The sequence below is a fragment of the Bos grunniens genome, chromosome 15 (genome assembly GCF_055505025.1).
Source record: "Bos grunniens cultivar Pamir isolate PY7600 chromosome 15, Bosgru_T2T1.0, whole genome shotgun sequence".
Classification (NCBI taxonomy): Eukaryota; Metazoa; Chordata; class Mammalia; order Artiodactyla; family Bovidae; genus Bos; species Bos grunniens.
In genome coordinates this window covers 81,697,216-81,719,329 of record NC_141179.1, presented here as the reverse complement: position 1 = coordinate 81,719,329, position 22,114 = coordinate 81,697,216, and the positions used below count along the sequence as shown (strand labels likewise).

Genomic DNA, 22,114 nt, shown 5'->3' with positions numbered 1-22,114 from the left:
TCCAGCTGAATCTCCTAAGGAGCCTGGGTTAGCCATTCTCCGCTCCCTGTTTCAGGCAAGGGGCCTGAGCCTCAAAGAGAGGAAGTCACTTGCCCAAGGTTGCACAGCCAGTGGGGGATGGGGTGGGAATTCAGACCCTGGTCTGTCTGCCCTCCAGGAGCACCCTGACTCTGCCCTTGGCCACGATGCCTCGGTGAAAATAGGATGGAGGGGAGTCCCAGCCTCACAGTTCACTGAACCTTGAATGAAGTGAAAACCCACTCCTTCCCCCACCATCAGCCTTTCTCTCTAACCTGTCACAGCTCCCAGGTGGCATCTTACCTGGGGGATGACTTCTGGAGGAGTCCTGTAGGGCAGTGCCATGCTCCAAATTCTGTATCTTGGTTTCCTTATCTGGAGAGTGGAGATAACTTAATTAGCTAACTGCTGGGACTGTCATGAGTTAATACAGTGACTGTTGAGAATATGCCTAGAACATGGTTAAATGCTCAACAAATATTAGCTCTTGGGGGACTTCCCCAGAGGTCCAGTGGCTAAGACTCTATGCTCCTACTGCAGGAGGGCCAGGTTCAATCCGAGGTCAGGGAACCCAGCGCAGCCAAATTAATTAATCTAAAAATACGAGCTATTATTTTATCAGAATGCATTTTTGGGGAAAGGAACCTCTAAGTTTTAAGGGAATTCTTGTTATATCATTCGAATGTCACTCACTGAAGCTGTTCCAGACTCACAGGTGCTTCCTGTTGCGGATCTACCACCCCCTAACCTTGGACACTGAGTGAATATTTCAGTGCAGTAAATACTTCGATGTGTGTTATCCTGTTCAAGCTAGTTGAGGCCTCAGGTTGGATGTGTGACCCACCCTGGGTCATATACTGCATGCATGCCTACTCAGTCGTGTCTGACTCTTTGCGACTGCATGGACTATAGCCCACCAGGCTCCTCTGTCCATTGAATTCTCCAGGCAAGAATATTGAAGTGGGTAGCCTGTCCCTACTCCAGGGGATCTTCCTGACCCAGAGATCAAACCCAGGTCTCCTTCATTGGCAGGCAGATTCTTTACCACTGAGCCACCAGGGAAGCCCAGTACCTGTTGCTACCATTTATGGAGCCCCTTCCCCATCAGAGTAGGTATGATTCCAAAGTCCCCTGGTCAGCAGGCAAGCAGAGGCCCGGGCACTGGGGGGCCGGACCCCTGATCCCAGCACGTGCTCCTGGGATGGTTCCCGCGGTCACGTGCTGCCTCTCCTCCCCCCTCCTCAGCTGAGAACACCACCAACACCACCCAGGACGAGCCGCATGGGTGGCCCAGCTGCAACCAGCAGGAAGAGATGCTCAACCTGGGCTTCACCATTGGCTCCTTCATGCTCAGCGCCACCACCCTGCCGCTGGGGGTCCTCATGGACCGCTTTGGCCCCCGGCCCACGCGGCTGATGGGCAGGTAAGGCGGTTGGGCTGTGGGGGAGCTGGAAGGGGCTGCGAGGGGCTGGAGGGTGGGATGGTGCTGCAGGGGGAGGGAGGCAACCGCTCCCCTTTCCCTGCTTCTCCATAGTGCCTGCTTCGCTGCGTCCTGCTCCCTCATGGCCCTGGCTTCCTGGAACACCAAAGGTGAGATGTCTGGCATCTTGTGCCCCCACAGGAGGAAATGGGTGGGATGAAGGGGGGCACAAGAGGAAAATGGGTGGGATGAAGGTGGGCACAAGAGGAAAATGGGTGGGATGAAGGTGGACGGTGCCCCAGCTCCTGCTTTTAGCCTCCCCCAGCTCCCCAGAGACCCTCATCCGTCTCTCTCCCCTTCCCAGTTCTGTCTCCGCTGATATTCCTGGCACTGTCCATGAATGGTTTCGGTGGCATCTGCCTAACCTTCTCTTCACTCACAGTGAGTATGACAGGCCCTGACTTGGCAGCAAGGTACCCAGGAGTGGAGTGGGCGGTAAGAGCAAGAGGGACGCAGATCAAAGACGTGTGTGTGTGTGTGTGTGTGTGTGTGTGTGTGTGTGTATCAGAGAAGGGTGGGTGTGAGGCTGTGTGTGTAGATGAGGCTGTCAGTGTGGATTCTGGATGTGTGTGTATGTGTGTGTGTGTTTCCCAAGCCCATACATCTGTCGAATTCCATCCTAGGCACTGGGGCCATGGCACAGACAGAATTGATAACTTCCCCTTCTGGAACTTTACGTTCAGGGGTTGGGGGAACAGACAACCCTAAAAACAAGTAAACTAATGCGGGCTGTCCTGAATGCTGGAAGGAAGTAAGAGGGGCCCGCAGCTTGAGACTACGGGTGTATGTTTGCCACATGGTGTACGTACCGTGCGGTCTGTGGCAGGTTAATGTGTTTGTCGGTTTGTTAGACTGAACCATGCAAAATTGCCGACGCTTGACGGTGCTCGACTTTCAAAGAGGGCCTTTTTGCCTGGCTCGGCCTCGTACGGGGGTGCTTGGTGTGTGTCACTCTGAGTGTGTGTGTGTGTGTGTGTGTGTGTGAATGAGTGAGCAGAAGGGATGGAGGCTTATGGGTAGCCTCCGTGGTGCTGGGAGGGGCTGCAGACTGGGCTGCCCCGGGCTGTTTATCTTAGAGGAGAGCGCCTGACCACCAGACTGGGTGTTCTGGCTGAATTTCACCGCACCCAGCAGCTGCCTTTAATTCCAGCCCAGGACATTTCACAACTCCCTGAGGAAGCGGGTCCCCTCCTCCCCGCAGGACTACGCAGCCCCTCTTCCACTCCATGCAGCTTGGCTCAGGGCCCCGAAACCCTCCTCTCCCCTGCCCTTGGGGCTTGACCTCGAACCCTGCCCGGGGGCCCAGGGGACGCCACGCCCCCGTCCCGCCGTTAGTAATCTCCAGCCAATGGTAGGGCCCGACTTCGGCCCCGCCCCCACCCCGCCCCGCTGTTAGTAATTTTCCAGCCAATGGCAGGGCCGGATCCGGCCACGCCCCCGTCCCGCCTTTAGTAATCTCCAGCCAATGGGAGGGCCGGGTTCCAACCCCGGCCTTGGAGCTGGCTCGCCCGCGCGGATCCCGGCCGGAAGTCCAGTGCAGCGTCGGCTTAGCTAGGCCGGCCCAGGCCGTGCTGGGCGGAGACGGCGCTCGGACTCTGGCGGGAGGCGGGTGGGAGGGCACGACAGGGGAGCGCCGCGGCGCGGGCCACTCGCCCGGCCCTGGCGCTTTCTCTAGCGTCCTTGGCAAGCGTGCCTTGCAGAGCCAGGCTGCCGGGGAAACCCCTGCCCGAGTAGGGTCATCCCGGCCCCGCCTCTGTTTCCCAGACGCGTGGAGGTTGATGGAGATTGTGGATGTCTCTGTGTTTATTCCCCTTCCTCTCCAGAGCTGTTTCAGATCCGTTCTGAGCCTCACGTTTTCCCCTCTGCGGAGAGGGTTTTAGCCCTGTGTGGCATCTAAGACTGTTCCAGCCGGGGGTTTCTGTGGACTGGCAGTGAGGAGTAGGGTTCGGGGTGGGGGATCCCCGACTCTGCTTTCCCCTCCTTCCAGGTGCTCGGACTCTGGCTCAGGCCAGTAAACAGAAAACCAGTCGTTCTCCTTTTTTTTTTAACTATTATTTGCATTTATTTTTTGTGGCATTTATTCCCCAGGCCATAAGCTTTTGGCCTTTTTTTTCTTCAGTTTCTCCTCAGATATTTTTTTCCTTCTGTGCAGCCTCCTCTTTCGTTTTAGGAACCATCTGTTCTTTTTCAGTAAGGATCTTCTCAGTGTGGCAAGGAGAGCTCGTGTATGGGTTGATCCGACCATGAGCTCTGTAAGTCCTTTGCTACATCCTTGGGGCTTTGTTCACCTGAATGTGCTCAGTGACCAGAAAATCTACACCTAAGCCCTGCAGTTCAGCATTACTCTCTGCATTTTTGAGCACGTGCAGTAAAAATTCAGCACTCTTGTGGGGCCACCGACCCCGAGTCCAGCCCCACCGTTTGGCCCATGGACATCTACCAACTCCACCACTGTAACGACAGAATGGCACACATTGCTTCTTTAAAGTGACATCCTTCAGATACTTGAGGGCTTTTCAGATGTGCATACCCTTAATGGCCTGGGCAGTTTCATGAGTGTTCTTAAAGTGAATTGCGGATCTGAACTTCCTGATTTGCATGATTTTGTGGGGTTTTCTGGGTCAAGAGAATAGCGCACCATTTTTAGAGGTTACCTCAGGCTGCTTACTGGAAAAAGCACGACCAGTTCTCTACCGGTGGGAATTCTGGGCTTGCTTGGTGTGTCAGAGCTTCCTCTTCTGGACACAGGCCTGGCCCTGGCCCTGGCCCTATCCCCTCCCTTACTCCCATCATCCACTCCCAAGCCCTCCTGTTACCTGTCCTGGCTCAGTTGAAACCATGGACTGTGGCCTTTGGGGCTACTGAGAAGGTTAAAAGGCACCATCCTGGTAGTCACAACCTTGGGGTCTGGGATAGAGCTTGTATGGCCAGAACTGGGGAGAAAGTCACTAATGAGCTCTGTGAACTTAAGTACATTTCTTTCCCTTTCTGAGTCCCAGTGCTCAGCTATCAAAGGAGTTGCTCTAGATTGGTATTTCTTAAATACCTAACCATGGCTTATTAAGAGGCAAGTCATGATTAAGGGACTCCATAAGTACCCAACTTAGGAAACCCTGGGGTTAAACAGAATTTCTCCTTGCAGGCACTTCCGTGTGTGTGTGTGTGTCTGTGTGTGTGTGTGTGTCTGTGTGTGTGTGTGTGTGTGTGTGTGTCTGTGTGTGTGTAGGGTGGCAGGGGAGGGCTTCCCAGGTGGCTCAGTGGTAAAGAACCTGCCTGCCAATGCAGGAGACACAGGCGACACGGGTTTGGTCCCTGAGTCGGGAAGATTCCCTGGAGGAGGGCATGGTAACTCGCTTCAGTATCCTTGCTTGGAGAGTCCCAAGAACAGAGGAGCCTGGTGGGCTGCAGTCCATAGGATCGCAAACAGTCAGACGCGACTGAGTGACTTAGCACACGTGCTGTGTGTGGGAGAGGGTTATAGCAGTTTCCCTCATTGATTTTGCCTTAGAACTTTTCTGTTGTGACTCGGGCACATGTTCCTGGAGCTTGCTTTGAGGACTGCTGGGATTAGAGGCTTCCAAGCTTTTCCAAGCAGGGGAAGGGGAGCCCTGGGCGGGTATCAGGGTCTCCCCAGCTCACGGGCACTCATCTCCTCTCTCAGCTGCCCAACATGTTTGGGAGCCTGCGCTCCACGTTCATGGCCCTCATGATCGGCTCCTACGCCTCTTCTGCCATCACGTACCCAGGAATCAAGGTATGAGGCTGCTCAGGGAGTGGGTGGTGGTCCGTGAGGTTGCTTGGTCTTCTTTCTGCCTTGAGACAAGAACTAGGTGCTTGGTGGCTGGTATGTCTGGTGACCCATCTCCGGCCAGGCGGAGGTCAGCTCCCGCCTCCACAGGGACAAGCCCCGGGGCGTTGTAGAAAGAGCCCCGTGCTGCTGCAGACCAGCGGGTCTCTGTTATCCTTTCCTTTCCCGTCATCTGAGTCCAGGCCTTCATGCTGCCTCCCAGGCCAGTGCTTTCTCAGCCAGTCTCCCTGCCTCCAGTGTTTTCCCTCTCTGAGCAATCATCTGCATGATTTCCAGAATGATTTTAGATGGAGAACTAGCTCACCCACCTGCTCTCTCACCTGCGGAATCAAAAACAACCCCTTTACATGCCTTCCAGGCCCTGGGCTCTTGGACATCACCCCACTTTTCACGTCACATCTCCTTTCCCTGTCCTGGAGAGGCTGGGCGATTTGGGTCCTGAGGTCGCCAAGCTAGTCCAAGCGAGGCCAGCTGCAAGACAGGTCTACCTAGAGCCAAAAGGCCTGAGTTCTCACTCTGGGCAAACCTGGAGCCTCCTTCCTGCCTCTGATGTCAAATGACCTTCTCAGCTGGGCCAAAGCATGCTCTTTAGAGTCTGCTCCGGGGAGTTAATTTATTATAGTAAGTCCCCTGCAAAGGAGTGAGTTCCATTCCAAGAGCCTGTGTGTAAGTCCTATTTGTTTGCAAGGCCAAAAAAGTTAGCCTCCATACCCAACTAATACAATCGGCTGTATGTGAAATAGGACTGACACTATTTGTATATAACGTAACAGGTGTGTAATAGGTCTATGATACTTCTCACATAAATAACACATTAAAAAACAAGCAAACACAAAAAAGAAAGAACACCATTTTTAATCTTATAGTGGAGTAGCTGGAAAAGCACCATAGGACAGGGCAGTAGCTGGCATCGCGTGAACAGGCAAGATGCCATGGTTGGATGGCATCACCGACTTGATGGACTTGAGTTTGAGTAAACTCTGGGAGTTGGTGATGGACAGGGAGGCCTGGTGTGCTGCAATCCATGGGGTCGCAAAGAGTCTGACACCACTGAGCACCTTCACTTTTTGCTCAGCCTCCGTCCCAGTGGTGGTGCAGTCTGCACTGATGGGGTGGCTGACAGTTGTTCAGGCAGGACCAGGCCTGGAAGGGGGGAGGTCTCCTTTCCCTCCACTAAGGCAGAGCGATTTGAGGAGCCAGACCCTTGGGGTGTGGCCCTTTGAAGCTCTGTCCTGCTCCCGGGGAGAAAAGAGCCCTGAAGCTGGAGCCCAGGAGGAGCAGTTTTCCCTGGCAGAGCCAGAGCTCAGAGCAGGGACCTGGGACCAGGGCAGACAGCGGTCCTCCTGGGCAGAGGGTGGCAGGCAGGACAGCTCCGCCTGCCCAGCTGCCTCACCCGCGGGGCTGACCCATGGACACAGAATTGGTCAGGACAGAGCCTGCTGGCCCTGAGGCTGCACAGCATCCTGCTCCCCCACCTCCCGGGTCGCCACACCTGTGAGAGCTGAGCTAAGACTTCTCCGGTGGAGGTTTTGTCTTTCCCCCAGGGAGGGCGGCAGGAAGGGGCAGGACAAACACGACTGGGAGCTTCCACTCTCCTCTCTTGTCGATGAAAATGAAACGTGTGTGAAAACGAGCACGTGTGTGGAGTCAAAGGCAACACTGGTGTATCTTCTTAAGATAAAAATTGAGATTCCAAAGACGTGTTGAGCTTGTGGCCAGCCTCTTCGGCATCTGCTGGGAACCACGTCACTCTTGGGAGGGATGGGGATGAAAAAGGGAGAGGGCAGTGGGGCTTCTAGATCCGGTCTTAGCGTCTGCCCTTGGTGTTTTCATCTGAGAATTGGGCACATGGGGTGGGCTCGAAAAGACCTTCCCGGAGGCCTCTGGGGCCCGGGTTACGGCTCTGGCTGGAGGGGGTGGGCCTGGGGCCCGGCAGCTTCTGCCACGGGCCTCCCTGCTCCCCCCACAGCTGATCTACAATGCCGGTGTGTCCTTCATGGCCATTATGTTCGCCTGGTCGGGCCTGGCCTGCCTCATCTTTCTGAACTGTGCCTTCAACTGGCCCAGGGAAGCCTTTCCCTCCCCCGAGGAAGTCAACTACAAGTGAGCAACCGTGGGGGTAGGGGGAGGGGGAGATGGGAGGGGACCCCACCTGCAGACCTGGAAGCCGGGTGTGGTGACGTGATGCTAGAAGCAGCTCGGGAGTCAGGGAAACCCAGCTCTGCGGACTACCTGAGCTTTCCGAGCTCTGCTTTCTCACCTGAACCTCGGGCCCGATCTGACCCCCCTGCAGGTGTTCTGCATGGCTGGGGCATGACGCTGGGGAGTGCTATCCTTCTGTCCAGGCTGGAGGATGGGGTCAGAGTGGCAGGGACGCTTGCCACAGTGCCACATGCCATGGGGACCCAGAAAAGGGGTCTGCAAAGGAATGATGTCCCACCCCTTGTGGGGCAACCCAGGGTCAACTTATACACACACACACACCCCGCCCCATCTGTTCACACACACACACACACACCTCGCCCTGTCAGTTCACACACACACACACCGCCCCTGTCAGTTCCCCAGGGTACTGGGGTGATGCTCCGCAACCAAGCATCTCGGGCGCCAGTCAAATAGCTGACACTGATCGAGCGCCCTCTGTGTGCCAGGCCCTGCGCCCAGTGGCCATTCTCAGACTCAGGACGTGGGTTCTGATATTAACTCCATTCCTAACAGGCGCAGGGGCACACAGTCACTTTCCTGGAGTCACACCATTCGAGCGGGGCGGGGGTGGGGGCCGCACGGTGACTCTAAGGTTGGGATCAGGACTCCAGAACCTGGGACTCCCCTGGATTCCATGCCTTCATTTCCAAGGGCCTGAGTTCAATCCTTGGTCATAGAATCAAGATCCCACAAGCTGCATGGTGCAGCCAAAAGGAAGAAAGAACTTCAGAGTCTGAGTTCCTCTTTTTAAAAAATGTGTTTATTGAAGTATAGTTGGTTTACAATGGTGTGTTGGTTTCAGGTGTACAGCAGGGTAATTCAGATACACATCTACTCTTTTTCTGATTCTCTTCCCTGCTAGGTTGTTATAAAATATTGGATCTGTTTTCCTGTACTAGGCAGTGGGTCTCTGCTGGTTCTCTGTTTTATGTTGAGGTAGAGCAGTGTGTATATGTGAATCCCAGACTCCTAATCTATCCTTCCCTCTGCCCAGTCCCTCGCCAGAATCTGGGTCCTTAGGGCGGCCTCCAAGGCAACAGCCTAAGTGGAAAGCGGCTTCATCCACCCTTCACTTAGCGGGTGCTGAGCCGCGCAGACAGAAGCCCCGCGCTGCAGAGCACGTCAGTGCTGGGTGCAGGGGACTTGGCACCCCCAGGACAGCACCCGCCAGAGGCAGGATGCGGAGGTAGGGCTCCGTGGGGCTGCTTCCCACGAGCTGCTGCCCGGCTCCCGGCAGGGAGAAGACCAAGCTCAGAGAGCTGGCCCTGGACCACAGGGTGACCGGGGACCGCTTCTACTCCTACGTCAGCACGGTGGGCCAGCGGCTGAGCCAGAAGGCCCCCAGCCTGGAGGAGGGGGTCCTCTTTATCTCATCCCAGGACGTGCGCGGCGGCGCAGAGAGCTCTGCTGAGAGTGAGTCGCCGGTCCCGGGCCGGCCTCGGCGGGTGGAGAGGCCAGGGCCTCACGGGGAGTGAGCACCCTTGCCTGGGTGCTCATTTTCCCTCCTGAGTTCTCACAACACCCGTTCCCCTCCCCCCCGCGTCCCCCTCCCCGCCTCCCTCGTCGGACAGGTGGGCCCGCCTCCCGTTTCTAGAACGGGGGCAAAGTCGAAGCTCAGAGAACTCCAGGATGCTCGGGTTCATGGGTCCTCGGCCGGGCCGCTTCCGGAATGGGGCAGGTCCCTTCCAGGCCTGTGGGAGAGCGGGTTTCTTTGCGCTGGGCTCCCTGCAACCTCCAAGCCTCTTGGGTCAGACGCCCCCGGGGGAGCCAGCCACCAGGTTGGGTCCGCGCGCCCCGGTTGGTTGGCGCCCCTGCTGGCCGCGTCGGGGAGCTGCGCCTGCCTCCCGCCCGGCCGCTTGGCGGGGCGTCAGCCAGAGGTGCTGGGAAGCGGATGGGGAAGCGGATGGGAGTCCCGAGATGGGGATTTGAGTCCAGCTCCTCGGTTCCAGGCCACGTGACTTGGGTGGGTCGCTTAACTCCACTTCCCCCGTCCCTTAAGCTAGCACGAAGAACACCCTGATGCTGGGAATGATTGAAGGCGGGAGGAGAAGGGAACGGCAGAGCATGAGATGGTTGGATGGCATCACCGACTCAATGGACATGAGTTTGAGCAAACTACGGGAGTTGGTGATGGACAGGGAGGCCTGGCGAGCTGCAGTCCATGGGGTCGCAAAGAGTCGGACAGGACTGAGCGACTGAACTGAACTGAGAACACCCACCTCACAGGGAAGTTAGTTGGGAGGATTGAACGAAGGGAGGAACATGAGCTCTCTGTAAACTGAGGCATGCTGTGAGGTTCTGAGGTGGTCCCCACTGATGGGTCCCCCAGGCAGAGCTGTTACGGGCTTGAGCTGAGTCCGTCTGACCTGCAGCTCCCAGCCCTGGGACCTTGGGCAGGTCAATGGCTGTTCTGAGCTGCAGTTCCCCATCTGTCTGATGTGCGGCACACTGGGCTGTAGTACAGAAGCCGCCTGTAGTGCAGGAGACCTGAGTTCGATCCCTGGGTCTAGGTGATCCCCTGGAAAAGGGATAGGCTACCCACTCCAATATTCTTGGGCTTCCCTGGTGGCTCAGACAATAAAGAATCCACCTGCAATGCGGGAGACCTGGGTTCACTCCCTGGGTTGGAAAGATCCCCTGGAGGAGGGCAAGGCAACCCACTCCAGTATTCTTGCCTGGAGAATCCCACGGACAGGAGCCTGGTGGGACATAGTCTGTGGGGTTGCAAAGAGTTGGACACTACTGAGCGACTAAGCACAGCACAGTTTCATAACATGGGATGATGCATGTCAGGTGTGCAGCACACAGCAAATGCCTAGTAAATAGTAGCCAGAGTTATTACCAGGCGGAGAAGGCAATGGCACCCCCACTCCAGTACTCTTGCCTGGAAAATCCCATGGATAGAGGAGCCTGGTAGGCTGTGGTCCATGCGGTCGCAAAGAGTCGGACACGACTGCGCGACTTCACTTTCACTTTTCACTTTCATGCATTGGAGAAGGAAATGGCAACCCACTCCAGTATTCTTGCCTGGATAATCCCGGGGACGGGGGAGTCTCGTGGGCTGCCGTCTATGGGGTCGCACAGAGTCCGACATGACTGAAGCGACCTAGCAGCAGCAACAGCAAGCCTAGGATACACACCTGGAGATCACCTGAGAATGTTCTGGTGAGGGAATTCCCTAGTAGTCCAGTGGTTAGATCTTGGGCTCGAACCCTGGTCAGAGAGCTGAGATCCCACAAGCCACGCAGCGTGGCCAGAAAAAAAAAAGTCTCCTAGTGAGATAGTTACAGAGCTGGGCGACTCGGAGGCCGGAGAGGCTGAAGCAGCCCCTCTCCGAGGTCACTGCAGCAGTGCCCACCAGAACGGCACCCCCTGGGATGCCGCACACTGGAGCCCCGGGGCTCAGGGGCGCCCCCCGCTATCCCCCCAGAGTCTGTGCCCCTGCGCAGGAGCCTCTGCTCCCCCATTTTCCTGTGGAGCCTCCTCACCATGGGCATGACCCAGCTGCGCATCATCTTCTACATGGCCGCCATGAACAAGATGCTGGAGTACGTGGTGACGGGCGGCCAGGAGCATGGTGAGGTGCTGCTGAGCCCCCGGGGGCTGGAGGTGTGGGGGGCACGCTGGCCGAGCTCCCCTCACCCTAGCTTCCGCCCCCCAACAGAGACGGATGACCTGAAGCAGAGGGCCACAGAGACAGGTAGGAGGACAAAAGCTTGGGCCTGGACCCTTACCCTCCCTGTCGTTGGGTGACCCATCCTTGGGTCGTCCAGCCTGGCCGTGTGGGGGATCTGAGAATCTGGGGGTCAGAGGGGGAGATCTTGGCGTTCCCCTGCCTCTGCTGGAGGTGGGTGACAGTACCCACTGGGCTGCCTGGCCGTGTGGGGGATCTGAGAATCTGGGGGTCAGAGGGGGAGATCTTGGCGTCTGCCCTCTGTGAGGCTACGCTGCCGGGTCCCCGCCCGCCAGCCCCTGACCCCGCTCCCCTCCCGCCCGCCCAGTGGAGTTCTACTCCTCTGTCTTTGGGGCCTTGCAGCTGTTGTGCCTTCTCACCTGCCCTCTCATCGGCTACGTCATGGACTGGCGGATCAAGGACTGCGTGGACACCCCCACTCCCAGGTGACCTGCCCCGGGGTGGGGACGGCTCTGTGCTTTCACACCCAGTGTCTTATTCCATTCTCCCAAGGACCTGGGAGAGGAGGGGCCCATGCATTTTACAGATGAGGAAACTGAGACCAGGAGGGGACGTGGCTGCCTTGAAAATGAGCACAGCTGGCAGTAAACGCTGCCTGTGCCCCAGGCACCTGCACTGTCCTATTTAACCTTGCCCCGGCTCCCTGAGCTAGGTACACACATTATTATGCTCGCTTCACAGGGCAGCCGAGACGCAGAAAGGTTCAGGAACTTACCCAAGATCATGCAGCTTTTAGTAGGAGGTTCCAGAGCCTTTGTCATGATGAGCACACTCTGGAGCCTTCTTAAGGTTAGGAAGAGATCGATCCAGTGTATTAGATATCTACTACTGTGTAACAAAGTACTCTCAAACTTTGCATCTTTAAACAATATTTATTATCTCATCCTTTCTGAGAGACAAGAATCTGGGAATGACTTAGCTGGGTGGTTTTGGCTCAGAGTCTTTTTGAGTCTGTTCAGACTGGTGTAACAAAATAGCAGACAAAGTAGCTTGGGGTCGGTGGAAATTTATTTCTTATAGTTCTGGAGGCTGGAAGTGCAAGAGCGGGGTGCCAGCATGGGTGGGTGAGGGCCTTCTTCAAGGCGGCATATTTCTCATTATCATCCCATAGAACTTGTGGCTCAGACGGTAAAGAGTCCACCTGCAAAGCCGGAGACCTGGGTTCGATCCCTGGTGGGAAAGATCCCCTGGAGGAGGGCATGGCAACCCACTCCAGTATTCTTGCCTGGAGAATCCCATGGGCAGAGGAGCCTGGCGGGGTACAGTCCAAGGGGTCCCAGAGAGTCAGACAGGACTGAGCACGCACGCACGCACACCAGATGGTGCTGGAGGAGCCATGCTTTGAGAAGCACATGGCTAGAAGAGAGACTTTCTTCCTTTCCTGGTGCCCTGAAATGGGAGGGCGGGCCGCTGAGGAAGTTGGGGCCAGTGACGGCCTGTCCTGCGCAGGGACGGGGCGGCCACCAAGTCCGTCAGACCACCTTACCGCGAGATCCAGAAGCTCACCAACGCCATCAACGCCTTCACCCTGACCAACCTGCTGCTCGTGGGTTTCGGCATCACCTGCCTCATCAACAACCTACACCTCCAGGTACCAACTTCCATGCGCCCCACGCTCCCTGCCTCATGGTGGTCTCCCCGGCATGCCTCATGGTGGTCTCCCCGGCACCAGCCTCCGGCGGCGGGGTCCCCATCCTATGGGTCTACTTGCCCTGTTCTCCAGGAGGTGTCTCCGGGAGGTCGGGTGGGCGAGGAGACCGCCCCGTGGGCTCTGTCCCCTTCCCCGCCTCTCTGCACCTCCGCTCCCGCCCCCACCGCCCCTCACCTTCGCCCCCTCCCCTCTCCACACCCCCGCTCTGCCCCCTCCCCTCCTCCCCTCCGCCCCTTCCCCTCCTCCCCTCCGCCCCCTCCCCTCCTCCCCTCCGCCCCCTCCCCTCCTCCCCTCCGCCCCCTCCACCTCCACCCCTCCCCTCTCCGCACCCCCGCTCCCGCCCCCACCGCCCCTCCCCTCTGCCCCCTCCCCCCTCCACACCCCCGCTCCGCCCCCACCACCCTTCACCTCTGCCCTCTCTCCTTTCCGTGTCAGTTTATGACCTTCGTCCTGCACACCGTGGTGCGCGGCTTCTACCACTCGGCCTGTGGAGGCCTGTACGCCGCTTGGTGAGTCAGCCTGGCGGATGGCCTTCCCGAGGGCTCCCCTTGGCGCACCCCTCCCCAGCCTCCGTCCCTGGAATGCTGGCGTCTGTGGCGCTCCTTGGTAAAGACCCTGCCTGCCAGTGCTAGAGATGTCAGAGACGTGGGTTCGATCCCTGGATGGGGAAGATCCTCCAGAGGCAGGCATGGCAACCCCCTCAAGTATTCTTGGGCTTCCCTGGTTTCTCAGTCGGTAAAGAATCCATCTACAATGCGGGAGACCTGGGTTCGATCCCTGGATGGGGAAGATCCCCTGGAGGAGGGCATGGCAACCCCCTCCAGTAGTCGAGCCTGGAGAATCCCATGGACAGAGGAGCCTGGGGACTCCTGTGGTTCACAGGGTCACAAAAAGTCAGACACGACTGAGCGACTTAGCAGCAGCAGCAGCAGCTGCAGGGTAGGTGAGGATCTGGAGGTGGTCCAGCTCATTGCCCTCTCCCAGCTCCCTAGTGACGGGGAGCTCCCTGCCTCCAAGGCAGCCCTCTTGGGACGACTCCACCGTCAGAGCGTCCTCCCTTAGGGGCAGCTGACATCCTTGGTTTGGCCCTGCATCTCCCTCCATAACGCCCGCTCCCCTTCCCGCAGTGGCCCCTCTGCCCCCGTCAGCCCTGCTGGAATCTCCAGACCGCAGTCTCTTTGCCTCATAACATGCCTGCTTCATGTGGGGCGACCTCCCCTCCCCTGGCACCGCGTTCCCCTTCCTCTGTGGCTTCTGGTTTCCATGCCGAGTGTCTCTGCTGTCCGTGTGATGGGGAAAGAGGGGTGACGACACCCTAACGGCCGTGGAGCGCTTACTCCACGGTGGGTGCAGGGTGAGACGCTGACCCCCTCCCTTATCCAGACCTCGGGGCAGCTGCACCTGGGCCAGAGGTCACCCTGGATTCCGCATGCTCATTGCTCACAGCCCAGGTCATGCTCCACGCTCCGCAGACGCCACGCGTGGCCCTTCTCGGCATCCCTGGCGATGGCACGCGCGTCCTGGCTCGTGGCTGCCGCCGCCTCCCAGCAGCCTCCCCCATCTGCCCTTGCCTCCCCGGTATTTCTAACGCAGGAGCTGTCCCGTTAGGACATACATCTCTTCCCATCTCTCCACGGCTGCCTCTCGTCTCACATTGAGAAAAAGCCAAAGGCTCTGTTATGGCTCAAAACGTCCTGCCGGGGGACGTCCCTGGGCGTCCAGTGGTTAAGAATCTGCCTTGCGGTGCAGGGGATGTGCGTTCGATCCCCGGGCAGGGAACTGAGATCCCAGAAGCTGTGGAGCAGCTCAGCCCCACGTCACGACCGGAGGGTCCGTGCGCCACAGTGAAGCACGCAGCCAAGATCCCGCGAACCCGACCGAGACCCGCTGTAGCCAAATAGATAAATATATTAACATAAATGAAGAGACTCCGCAGGGTCTGGCCCCCGGGGGCCTCTCCCTTCCCTCCCCACCGCGCTCACCCCGTCTCCCGCTGCAGCTGCCTCGTGCTGCAGAAACCTCGTGCGCCCCTTCCCAGCACCCCTCTTCCCGGCTGGTTCTTCCCCCAGACGTCCACCAGCCAGCTGTCGCTCCTTGCTCGGGGCTTTCCCCAGAGGCCTCTTCTGAGCCTTGCCCACCTCCCTAGAAGCACCCCCTGCTCTGCTCACCTCTGTTCCTCAGCACCGCCACCTTCTGACATGCGGTGCTTTCTTGGTTTTCGGCCGCACCACGCGCGATCTTAATTCCCTGACCAGGGACGGAACCTGTGTCCCCCTGAAGTGGGAGCTGGGAACCCGAACCGCTGGACCACCAGGAAGTCCGCACTACGTGTCTATCTCGCCTGTTGTGTGATCACTACCCAGCCACCCAGAATGCCACCTCCAGCTCTGGTTCTTTGCTCTCTCTCCACGCACCTAGAACAGTGCCTGGCGCATGGTAGGAGCTCAATAAGTAATGTGTCAGAAGAATAAAAACAGCCCAGTGAGGTTAGCACTCTCCCTGTTTTTAGGGAAGGAAGTGAAGTTCAGAGAGGCTGAGTTACTTGCTGTTATCACACAGCCGGTGGTGGTGGTTTAGTCACTCAGTCGTGTCCGACTCCTGTGACCTCATGGACTGTAGTCTGCCAGGCTCCTCTGTCCGTGGGCTTTCCCAGGCAAGAATACTGGAGCGGGTTACCATTTCCTTCTCCAGGGGATCTTCCCGACTGGATCGAACCCTGGTCTCCTGCACTGTAGGCAGAGTCTTTACCAACTGAGCTTCGACGGAAGCCCATCACACAGCTAGTAGGTGTCAGAAACCGGTTCTGTAGCCTTCAAATCATAGCATATACCCTCGAGGCCAGGGCATATGCAGAGAGCCTGAGACTTTTTAAAAGTTTTTGCCGTGCCACTTGGGATGGAACCCTCGCCTCCAGCCCTGGGAGCGCGGTCTTTAGCATTGGACTGTCAGGCCCATCCTGAGCCGGAACTTTTAACCTCTGCCTTGCCTAGTGGACAGAGCGTGATGTCCAGGGCTGGAGGACACAAGCTGGGCTGGAGAGGGGCGCGCGCCCCTCACGCGGGGCCCCCTTCTCTTCGGCAGGTACCCGTCCAAACACTTCGGGACGCTGACGGGCCTGCAGTCCCTCCTCAGTGCCGTGTTTGCCCTGCTGCAGCAGCCGCTCTTCATGGCCATGGTGGGGCCCCTGAAAGGAGAGCCCTTCTGGGTGAGTGGCAGGGGGCGTGGGGGCCATGGGACCCCCCTGCCTGGGTGCAGCTGAGGAGCTGGGGGTGGGGGGCTCTCGCAGGTGGTGGAATCTTTCATTCTCGTCTCAGCCAGGAGGCACCGTGGAGGTCGCTCATCTGGGGGTTCCCAACTGGTGGTCGGTCAGACCTCCTTATAGACGCCCCAGCCTGGGCCCAGGACGCTGTAATAAGCTCCCAGGTGACCTGGGGATTGGCCCAGTCCTGATCCAAGGCAGGGACCTTCTCTCCTAGAAAGGGCTCCTCCAAACCCTCTGAGCTCAAACACCCCCCATGCTGGGGCACCAGCTGTTGGTCTTGTTGGAAAGGCTTTTCCTCGCTTTGAACTGATCCCACCTCCCTAAAACTGACATCTGCCCCAGGGATCCACGCACTCCCCTCAACCCTCCCGCCAGACCATGACAGCCACTGTGTCCCGAGTGCTCACCAGGCGCTTATAAGTACATCAGTGCAGTTCAGTGGCTCAGTTGTGTCTGACTCTTTGCGACCCCATGGACCGCAGCACGCCAGGCCTCCCTGTCCATCGCCAACTCCCGGAGTTTACCCATACTCATGTCCATCGAGTCAGTGGTGCCATCCAGCCATCTCATCCTCTGTCGTCCCCTTCTCCTCCTCCCCTCAGTCTTTCCCAGCATCAGGGTCTTTTCCAGCGAGTCAGTTGTTCGCATCAGGTGGCCAGAATACTGGAGCTTCAGCTTCAGCCTCAGTCCTTAGTGTATTTACACTGAACATGGCCACCATGGCCCAGAGGATGGGGGATGTAGACTCGAGGTGACTGGCCCGTGAGCCGCCCCGTGAGGAATGGGGTGGGCTGTGTGCAGGGTCTGAGCGGGGCCTCCCGGGCCTCCTGCCCCCGCTGCACAGGGCACTCACACTTACCCGCCACCACCCTGCCACGGGACCCCACTGCCCACGTCCTCAGAGGCCCAGGCTCCCAACCCACACCAGGTCATTTGGGCCCTGGTGTCAGGTGGGGTTCAGACCCGGCTCTGGAGCTTTATGGGCATCCCGTGAGATGCTAGCAGAGAGCGGCTGCCCACAGCAAGGGCTCGCTCTGTGTATCTTCCGGCCCAGAACCAGTACCCCCTAAAGGAGATCAGTCCTGAGTATTCACTGGAAGGACTGATGCTGAAGCTGAAACTCCAATACTTTGGCCACCTGATGTGAAGAGCTGACTCACTGGAAAAGACCCTGATGCTGGGAAAGACTGAGGGCAGGAGGAGAAGGGGATGACAGAGGATGAGATGGTTGGATGGCATCACCGACTCAATGAACATGAGTTTGAGTTAACTCTGGGAGTTGGTGATGGACAGGGAGGCCTGGCGTGCTGCGGTCCATGGGGTCGCAAGGAGTCGGACATGACTGAGTGACTGAACTGAACTGAACTGCACTGCACTGAAGAGGACCCGGGGTGCAGATGGCTGCCTTCTCCTCCATGAGGGAGGCTGAGTGGCCCCCGAGGGTGAGGAGGGTGGACAGATTGCCTCTTTTTTCTCTTTCTCTCTCCCGGCCCTGCAGGTGAATCTGGGCCTCCTGCTCTTCTCACTCCTGGGGTTCCTGCTACCATCCTACCTCTTCTGCTGCCGTGCCCGGCTCCAGAGGGCAGATGTCGCCTGCTGGGGGGGGCCCCTGAAGACGCACGGCGGCCCCAAGGTGGCAGCCTAGGCCCCCCGAGTCCCGGGCCTGGACCACAGGCGGCCGTGGCCTGCACAGAGGCACTGTCTCTCCCTGTGACCTCCGCACAGCGCCAGGGACCACGGATTTATAAATAACGGGAGAAGTTCTATTTTTGTGGGGACGTGTGGAAAAGAAAGAAAAAAAAAAGAAATCCCCAAAGCCATGCTCCATTGACCGAAGACGCCCCCTGTGCCAGGATCGCACCTTCTCGAGCCTGGGGTTGGAGGGCCCAGGGTGCAGCCCTGCACTTCCTCTGGGCCTCGTCTGAGGAGCCTACCTGCTGGTGCCTTCTGGGGGCCTGTGGGGTCAGCGAACAAGTGACCCCTCAGCTGTGCAGGGCCCAGGGTACATGTGATCGCGTGTGGAACTCCCTTCTCCTCCAGGGAAAGGGGCCGAGGTGTGCCGGTCGTGTCCTGAGGCCTCGGCTTGGGAGCGAAGCCCCTCCTGGGGCCTGAAGGGCAGGTTCTCTCCCTGACGCTGCTGCCTGTAGATCTCAGAGGAAATAAAAAGGGAAGTGAGAGACTGGCTGCGGTGTGCCTGCCTGTGTCTGGGGTTGGGGGGGGGGGCGGTGTCTTCCCACACCTCCATCCCCCTTCCTCACCCAGGCTCAGCTGGGCATTAACTAGGACACTTAAGGTGCCAGCCCATCCACCCCCAGCTGCCTGCCTCAGCTCCTTGTTATTTGCCGTGCCCTGGAGCGGGTGGAGGTCCTGCCCTCTGCTCCCACCCGCCTCCCCACTTCTCAGGGTTTGGGGTACATCTGGCAGGGAGGTTGGCCTTTCTCCCTACTGACGATCAAGGCTTTGGAAAAAATGCTAAGGCGTGCCTCTTGAACTTTCTTGTCATGCGTCTCTGGAGGTCTGTTGAAAGTAACATTTTTTGGGGGGCGGGTGTCGTGTTTTATCTTAAAACTTCATGCAAATTTCGAGCTTCATCTTGTGCTATATTTATATTTACTTTCAGGAATAAAGGGAGACTTTAAAAGTTACCTGCATCAAGGGAAGACACCGTCTTTGAGGGCAAGGGGCCTTCCAGGAAGCTATACCTCATTTATCCCACTCCTGCCTCTCTTTCTGTCCTGGGACATAAACCTGGAACTCACAGAGGGGAGGGACGCGGCAGGGAGGGGCCTGTGTGTCCATGCTCTGCCTGTCCCAGCTACACAGGCCCCTCACTGTATCCTCACCCTAGAGGTCGGTGTCTCCGGGTCGTTTTGTAGAGAGAGAAAGGCTCAGACAGGTTAAGGCACAAGACCCAAGGCACAGAGCTGGCAGGTGGTGGGGCTGGGCGTTGTGGCTGCTGAGTGCGAAGCTCAGGTCTGCCGATGCAATCAGCAGAATCCAGGAGGTTCTGAGATTTGTCAGCCCACCTCTCTGCTGCCCTCTCAGGGCGGAGAGGAACCACAAAGGCCTTATGTACCACCCTACTCCCAAAAAACCTAGGAGAACCCCGAAATAATGGCCGTGGAGGACAGTATTGCAGAGGAGGCCTCCCTTTGTCTGCAGTTCTCTTTAGAAGCGGATTCGGTAGCCTGACTCCACCATCTGACGGATGTCCAGCGGGGTCTGGAGACGCGGCTAAGCCACACGGCGCAGCCCTGGCTGCTCACAGCCCAGGCTCCTGGCTTCCCACGGTGTCCTTTACGCAAAGTAGGAAACCAGATTTGGACCGCATCCGCCAACGGGTTGGACGGGCTCCCAGCAGCCTTGCCTGGGTCTCGCTCCACTCTGTGCCCGGGGACCTTGACTTTCCGTCTGGAGAGGGGCGGGCGGAGGGAGCCGGGCTGTGCGGCCCGCACTCTGCGCTCCGCAGGCGGCGCTGCGTGGCTGCGGCTGGGACGGGGTTGAGGGAGCCAGGGGGGACCCCACACCCTCCCTCGACAGTCCCTGCCGGCTCGTCCGCCTCTCCTGGGTCGTATCTCCAGACCCCTCCCCTAAGACAGCCCCGTGCCCCCCGACCACGGCGCCACCGACCCTCGAGGCTGAAAGAGGGGGCCTCGATCGCGCCCCCGCCCCTGCCCAGAGGGCGTGGGACCGGGTGGGGGACGCAGGCAGGGATCTCGGCCTCTTGGGGTGGGGTGTCTTCTCGCCCCGCGTCCCCGGGGCGGGGGCGCTTGGGGAGGGGGCTGGCGGGGGCGGCCGTGAGCTGGAGCCTGTTTGTCGCGGCGCCGCCGAGTGGAACAGATGGCTGGGAGGGGGGGAGAGGGTACGTGGCGGGGAGGAGGAGGCTGCGGGGGCCGGGGGCTGAGGAACGCGGGATTTCGACGCCCCGAGTCTCCCGGGAGAAGCGCCCCTCCCCACCTCTTCCCAGAAAGAGGGGGCGGGCAAGCGCCTGCCCTTTCTCCCCCCCCCCAAGACCCCCCCCCGCAGACCCCACCGTCCCCCTGGGGGCGCGCCCCTCATCCCCGGGACCCCCAGAGTGGGCGGCGTCCAGGCCGCCGGGACGCAAGGGTTAATGGGGGTCCCCACCCCCGCTCCGAGGGGCGAGGGGGCGGCGGGACGCGGGGCGAGACTTCTGGGGGGAAATGTGCCAATTGGAACGTCACGCAGATGAGCTGAGGTGGGGGCTGGGATCGGGGCACAGGGCGGGGGTCGGTGGGCGAGGGACCCGAGGGGCGGGCTGGGGGCTCCGGCCAGGGCAGTGATGGGGACCGCCACGGAGGCCCGCGGGTCTCTGCAGAGGAGGCCGCCCCCCGACCCTGCGCCCCAGAAGAACGAGGCTCTCCTCGGGCGCGACCCTCACCGCGGCCCCGCCCCGTCTGTCTCCTGCATCCTTCTCCGCCCCTATCTGCAGCATCACCCCTGTCCACGCAAGAGTGTTGCCCGTGGCTTCCGCCAGGATCTAACTTTTCTCTCTTTGCTTTCTCCTGTCTGCCCCCCTCCCTCGGGACCACCGCACCTCCGAGGAGCTGTTTCTCCGCCTTCAGAGACCTTCCTAACCCAACCCCACGTGTTAAAATGCAGATTCCAGGGCTCAGGGAGAAACTGGTCCAGTGGGTCTGAGGGGCTTGAGAACCTGCGTCTTAGCTGTTTCCCACCCGAATCTGATAGGAAAGACCTTCACTTTCAGAAACACTGGGCAGGGACTGGGAAGCCTGGATAAGCCTCCCTCAACGGCCACTCGCAACCTCTCTTGCAGGATCCTGCCCTCCCCTCTGCTCGGTGTAGTCACCTGGGCTTCCAGGGGACAAAAAGGTGCCGGGAAGGACAGAAGGAAGCAGGGAGGGAGGAGGAAGGAGGAAGCAGCGAGTCTGTGCCTGCTGCTCCCTCTCTGAGCTGTGCCTTCCTTAGCCTTCCTCTCTCTGTGCCCGGCCCTCTGCCGCAGCGGGGAGCCGTCCTCAATCAGGCCACCAGCCTTGCCTCACTATCTCCCTTCCCTTCCCCACCTCATCTGAAGTTTCTAGGAAGGCCAAAGGCTCCTGGGATGGGCCGTTTGGGTCTTAGGAGGGAACGGCAGAGCCCGAGTCCCCACCTCCCCAAGAAAGAGGCAAAAGCACCCCTGGGATTGAAAGAAAAACCAGAGGAGGCGGGCAGGGCTCGGAGAAAGATAACAGCAAACAGATGGGTGGCCTTCAAGGGCCTTGCACTTACTCCCCACGACAACTCCCTTTAGGCAGGCGCTGTCGCCCCCAGGTTGTAAATGCAAAACCAAACGAGGGATGCTCAGAGAGGTTAAGTGACTTGCTCAAGGTCACACTGCAAGTGGGAAAATAACTCGGTCATTCACACTTCTACGTCTCCCAGAGCCTTTCTCAGGAGGTTGCTGGGAGGTGCCCCAGGCCTGCCCTGCCTGCCCTACCTGCCCCACCCCCGGGGGCTGTGGGGACAGGAGAGGGGACCGTGCAGAGATGAAAGGGGAACATCTGATAAGTCTGGCTGGAAGCATTAAAAATTCATCTAGAAACCTGACCCCGGCTGGACCTTGGGCCTACCACCTGGACTGTCCCCACCTGGCGGCCTCTCAGAGCCTGATGGACAAATGTCACTTCCACAGGGTCCTGGGAGCCCCCTCCCACCCTCACCCCGCAAGTCTTTGCCTTTCGTAGGAGAGGGGTTCTCTCATGGATTTGGGAGCTAACATCGGGAGTCAGCAGCTCAAAAAGCAGGGCTGACAACCCTCCCCCCACTCTGAGTGTAAGAACCTTAGAGGTTTAAGGGCTTACGGACCTTGTCATCTGGTGTCCTTCTCTGCCTCTCCCCACCCAGGCGGAGAGATGCTCACACTCAGGTTAGGATTCCTGCGCCTGACTGTGATACCCACAGTGGCCGGTAAGGGGCAGCCACCTCCTGGGAGCCGGCCCTAGCCTGAGCCTCTCCCAGCAGCTTTGAAGGAGGAGAAC

At 58.8% G+C, this 22,114-nt stretch overlaps 1 protein-coding gene across 37 annotated transcripts in view; it reads left to right on the top strand.

Moving 5' to 3' along the window:
* The window catches only part of SLC43A1 (solute carrier family 43 member 1), a 30,336-nt gene extending 12,036 nt beyond the window's left edge, over positions 1-18,300 (top strand). For 3 of the 37 annotated variants that reach the window (XR_015142420.1, XR_015142419.1, XR_015142421.1), the window contains 13 exons: positions 1,264-1,441; positions 1,553-1,608; positions 1,803-1,879; positions 5,160-5,252; positions 7,276-7,409; positions 8,749-8,924; positions 10,942-11,088; positions 11,176-11,211; positions 11,513-11,994; positions 12,655-12,796; positions 13,292-13,365; positions 15,938-16,061; positions 17,617-18,300. Coding sequence is in view for 10 of the 37 variants with exons in the window: in XM_086341730.1 (XP_086197856.1) it covers positions 1,264-1,441; positions 1,553-1,608; positions 1,803-1,879; positions 5,160-5,252; positions 7,276-7,409; positions 8,749-8,924; positions 10,942-11,088; positions 11,176-11,211; positions 11,548-11,630; positions 12,655-12,796; positions 13,292-13,365; positions 15,938-16,061; positions 17,617-17,870 (1,574 nt within the window). In the remaining 27 variants the exon portion in view is untranslated. Of the gene's footprint in view, positions 1-1,263; positions 1,442-1,552; positions 1,609-1,802; positions 1,880-5,159; positions 5,253-7,275; positions 7,410-8,748; positions 8,925-10,941; positions 11,094-11,175; positions 11,212-11,512; positions 11,995-12,316; positions 12,797-13,291; positions 13,366-15,111; positions 15,427-15,547; positions 15,640-15,937; positions 16,062-17,616 lie in introns of those variants that run through there. The other 34 variants (XM_086341730.1, XM_086341731.1, XM_086341732.1 and 31 more) reach the window with 21 other exon arrangements.
* The last annotated feature ends 3,814 nt before the right edge of the window (positions 18,301-22,114 follow it).